Below are 5,016 nucleotides of genomic sequence, written 5' to 3' on the forward strand. Positions count from 1 at the left end.
TTTTGATGTTTTATTATTTGCTTTTATTGTATCCATATCCACTTCATTAATTTTATTATAACATAGGATCTATATTTGTCCTAAATTCAGCAGCCGTGTTGTCACTGATTTTCAGCTTTCATAAATACTTAATTAATATAAGCCGTTACCATAAAAATAAATTAAGAAACAGTCTATTGTTGAGAATTGAAGGGCAGTTTGTGTTTTTTTTTATTAAATTATAACATATACAGCAATGTAATATGCTAATTATTTTAAATTGAGCATATGTTATGGAATTTGTGCCCAATATGTAAGAATGTAAGAATTTGGCCATGACATGATGTGATGATATAATGTGTTTGAAACCAGTTGCGCTTCTGCTACACTTTGAAGTAGATGCGGGTATGTATAAAATATATTTAAAAAAGTAAATAAAACCTATGTAAGTGAATATAATAAGGTTTTTAATCAGTATCAATAACAGATAATGCTTTTACAGCTTTTTGGTTTCAACTAAATAAATAAATCGACATGAAATCTATGCATCATCTTTTTCAACATCCGTTTTCAAGAACTTATCGTACTGTTCTTCGTCCATGAGTTCATTTAACTCTTCAGGTTTACTCAACCTTAGCTTGTACAACCAACCTTTCTCATAACAAGATGTGTTTATTAACCCTGGTTTTGCTTCCACATCTTTATTTTTCTCTGTCACAGTACCAGATAAGGGAGAATATATTTCACTAGCTGCCTTAACACTTTCTAGTGCACCACATTCATCACCAGCTATTAGTTTCATTCCTGGATCTGGTAGTTGTGCAAAGACCACATCACCTAATGATTCTTGAGCATATTTGCTGATGCCCACAGTGCCTATTTCCTTGTCGACAGTCACCCATTCATGCCTGTCTGTGTACTTCCTTGCTCCACTACTGTATGAGTGGCGTAGTTCACAGTATGTTTGTTTTGACTGTATTATGCGGTGTCTGCATAAATAATGTTTTGTAGCCTGAACAAAGTATTTCTGCAGTGTCATTCTTGGATCTGAAATGAAATATACCATTGATTAATGATCTTATTTCTTAGAGGTTAGCAAAAGATTGCATAGTGTAGATACTGAGAAAAAATACATGTCCTAACAAAATCGTTAATATTCACCTTACTCCAATAATTTTAGATAACTAAACAATATTTTTATTGTATTAAGGCTTAAGCTAATAGCTTAAACATTATCTAACAGCATCTATGTCAAATTGTCCCCCTGACTATACAACACATCAACCAAAATAAATTACCAATTAAACTAGACTTAAAATAATTATTTTACTTTCACTCCACATTCACAACACAACTTAGACCTTACAACATAGTAATGAAAGAATAGATACAACTGTACAAGTAAACACAGATAAACAACAATTAAGATAACTACTTGAACTGTGGCACTAACCATTAACAGATAAAGTATATATGAACACACTTTATGTGTAGCCATTGGAATATTTATTTTTAAATTAGGTTCAATGAATTAAGACAATCAAAGGTCATACATACATTTACACCTGAGAATTACTAAGAAATAAATATTTTGCTTTGGAAACAATTAATTAAATTTTCCATTTGAAATCTCAGGCTTTGATACAAAAATGTATGAGTTTCACAAATTATTGAGTTAATGTAGTGATGCTTTTAAAGAGTTTTAATAGGAAAAAATTATGGATTTTAGAGAAGTCTTCCTGAAGATTGAAACAGCATGGGTAAATAGAAATCAGCAAAAAGACAAGACTTAATGCAGACATTTAGTTATTCTGATATATTGGTAACTGTAGCAAGCTGGTAAAGATGTTTTTGGGTGGTATATTTAAGATTTACATTTGGATTTCTCGTGTTCTTTCTATGTAGTAATAGGTCATTTATTTTATAACACTATTTTTCGCAACAGAATATCAATCAATAACATTTGTCATATTCTTAACAAAAAATTAAAGGATATTAAATACTGCTTCGATGCTTATGTAGGACGCGTAATGAAATATCGACAAACTTTGTGAAAATTATTCACACAATATAAGCCACTTATTTATTATGTTACTGGTACTGGAAGATGTACCGATTTCATAAATAAATTAAATAAGTATAAAAAGTTATCAGATTATTTGTGTTACGACGATGTATCATGTAACAACAGAATACAATAAACTATACTCACTGTTTGAAACCTTGTTCCCAAACGACGTATAAATTATAACTATTTTTGTTAAAAAATCGAAGAAATAATTTTTGAAAAAGTTGAGGTTATGTTTTTAAGTCGTTGGAAAATATAACTGACAGATGAAGCACAGTAAGTAAAAATTTGACATTGACAGAAGAAGTAATTCCGAACGTAATCTAGTGTTGCACACAGTATTTTAAAATCTCCAAATATTATTATGCAAAAAAATAAACATTTATTTCATGATGTGTTGTTGGTCGTTTATATAATTTCAAGGAATTGCAATAACGACTAAAAATATATTAAGTCTTTATAAATTAACGTATTAGTGGCATTCATAAACCATTTGAAAACAATGTTATCCATGTAAGTCTTTTAATTTCATGAAACAGGTGTATTGAAGTGAATTGTTTAAGTTAATACTAACATTTTTTGTTTAATATCGCTTAAAATACTTTAAGTATTATGGTGTTATACATGTGTATAAATAATAAATGAATAAAGTTTCCTCAATACTTGGGAAAAAATTTAGATCACAAAGTTCAACACAAGATTTGTCAAAGTGTCAAACGTCATTGTTCTTTAGCCATGACTGAAAGATGTCAAACGAAGTTTACAGAGAATTTTGATAATAAAAATTATATTATATACGTTGGAATTCTTTGCCCATCTTTTGCTGTGCTATATTTCTACAGGTGACGCGTCTGTGTGAATATTTCCAGTTCAGTTTGTGATGTAGATTGTACGATAACCCAGTTTTTTCATTTCCAGATTTCACTTTGCTATTATAGCCTTTAGCTATGTGCTGGGATGTTTGGCTTGTTATTACGGTTTGAATTCGAACATTTTGCGGAACTATGTGTGTAAATTGAAGTGCCACTTGTTCGGCGAGACGACAGAGGACGTACAAGATGCTCCGGTAAAAGTAAGTGGAATGTAAACAAAGTAATGCGTTGAAATATAATGTTTACACCCCGCTGTTGATATATTTGTATTGACATACGATATAAGGATTGCCAAACTCTAATTGTTGAATTAATGTAAATAATTTAATGTATATTTAATACCATTCAATTAACTTTTAGTCATACACAAATTGAGGTGCTGATGTTTCCATATTGCTACAAATAAAATTGTATGCTGATTGAATAATTTGTTGTTGACCTCACTGTATAAAGACAAACAATGGAAGTAAAATGCTAAATCTGTTTGAAGATATGGCTGATTATGTCAAATACAGACCATTTCTAACCAAATAAACTATTTAAGTATTGCACCAACAAATCCATGATACAGTTCATGGCTGAAGATAATCACACTATAAACTTCTCAAACCTTGTGTTATAACAAAGATTTAATATGCTTTACAGTAACAAAACATGTATATCAATACTAAGTGTTTTAACTGAAGATTCAATTTTTTTCTTATATAATGTTTGTTACAGGGATGTGTGACTTGCGGGTCAAAGGAGTGCAACCGCCATGATGCCAGCAACGGCACAGAACCCTGGACAGGATTACAGATACATAAACAACTTGACCAAGCCATAGAAGATGTGAGTCTTAATTGCTTTATAACAAATGCATATATATTTTTTTTATATCTTCATGGCATAGAGATCTACCGAAAACTGGTGGTAAGCTGAGTAGGGACCAGTTAGAATGTTGACAGGCAAGAGATGTTATCCCTCACCAGTCAACACAATTATACACAGGTTGATCCAGGAATGGGACATACTTACATATACCTCAATGGTGGTTTTTACATCTTGTGTACAATGGTCTCTGTCCACATGGAGAAACATCCTACCACCCGCAACCTGTAAAACATCTTTTTGTATCATTGTATCATCATTGGTAATTAACATCTATGTGAGATGATTAAGTAGCATTTATTGAAAATATGCGTGTGTGATGATATACACATACGCTGGTGACTTATCAGACTAATTCAAGCTTGAAAATATGACCACAATTTTTGGCAGCAGGTTTCTTTATTTGTATATGGAGGGGTATAACGGTGTAGTTGTGCTGAACTTCGCGCTTTAAGACTAACTGCTCAAACCAGGTGTTATCGTGAGCAGAAATATCGTCACCTACGGGTTTATGATTTACGAATATTCTACCACTAGGATGGAAAACATTATATCTTTTTATATATCTTTATGAGGAATGCAGGTATCTTGGTTGATTGTAAATGCCTCTAAACTTTTGCAGCAAGACAATAATAACTTGTAGATGTTTGCTATCAAAGGTACAACAGAACATATTTAACCACAAACAGGTTTTAATAACAAAAGATAAAATTTAAATTTTGATTTTCCTTCACATAACATGCAAAACAAATAACTTATTGTTCTTTGCTTGGCAAAACAATGTTTGATAATATATAAATGCTAATATTCTAGTTAATTTATAGTAAAATATCAGTTATAATATTTAATTAATACCATTATTAGGGTCATTACACAATGTTATGCCCATTAATATTTGTAATATCTTTTGTAACAATATCATTTAGATAAAATTGCCTAGTTCAGTATAGTATGTTGACCTAATTTGATATTTAAAGTAAATACTGTATAAGGAAATCTCTTCCAAAAACAAATACAAGAAGTGAGTCATGATAAATCTTATTCTTTTATTTGTTAATTATATTTACCTATTTCAAAAATAAATAAGAAAAATACAATAATGATCTCCTGCAGTGGAACAAATTTCATTCGTAAATGTATTAATATTATTTATTTAAAATGTCCTTCTCTGTTTTATATTAATTAAATTTAGTTCTCTCAATACCTCATTAAACATTGTTAAGCATA

At 30.3% G+C, this 5,016-nt stretch overlaps 2 protein-coding genes across 2 annotated transcripts; one reads left to right on the forward strand and one right to left on the reverse strand.

The window, feature by feature from the left end:
* Window positions 1–425: 425 nt before the first annotated feature.
* Window positions 426–2,085, reverse strand: LOC115447894 (glycine cleavage system H protein, mitochondrial; the record flags this gene model as incomplete). Its single annotated transcript, XM_030175184.2, is given in 2 exon segments — window positions 426–1,026; window positions 1,141–2,085. A coding segment is annotated over 1 exon segment (498 nt). The 3' UTR covers window positions 426–520.
* Window positions 2,086–2,771: 686 nt separating this feature from the next.
* LOC115447893 lies at window positions 2,772–4,020 on the forward strand. Its single transcript, XM_030175183.2, has 4 exons — window positions 2,772–2,889; window positions 2,966–3,119; window positions 3,640–3,750; window positions 3,910–4,020. The coding sequence occupies exons 1-4, from the start codon at window positions 2,783–2,785 to the stop codon at window positions 4,018–4,020; spliced, it is 483 nt and encodes a 160-aa protein (XP_030031043.2). The 5' UTR covers window positions 2,772–2,782.
* Window positions 4,021–5,016: the final 996 nt, after the last annotated feature.

The sequence above is a fragment of the Manduca sexta genome, chromosome 15, assembly GCF_014839805.1.
Source record: "Manduca sexta isolate Smith_Timp_Sample1 chromosome 15, JHU_Msex_v1.0, whole genome shotgun sequence".
Taxonomy (NCBI): domain Eukaryota; kingdom Metazoa; phylum Arthropoda; class Insecta; order Lepidoptera; family Sphingidae; genus Manduca; species Manduca sexta.

What these genes read in the sequence shown, in the direction of transcription:
- LOC115447893 (XM_030175183.2), top strand. Translation starts at nt 2,783, where the DNA reads ATGACTGAAAGATGTCAAACGAAGTTTACAGAGAATTTTGATAATAAA. An exon ending in GCTGTGCTATATTTCTACAG is followed by an intron (nt 2,890 to 2,965) that starts GTGACGCGTCTG and finishes TTTCATTTCCAG; the next exon opens with ATTTCACTTTGCTATTATAG. An exon ending in TTGACCAAGCCATAGAAGAT is followed by an intron (nt 3,751 to 3,909) that starts GTGAGTCTTAAT and finishes AATTATACACAG; the next exon opens with GTTGATCCAGGAATGGGACA.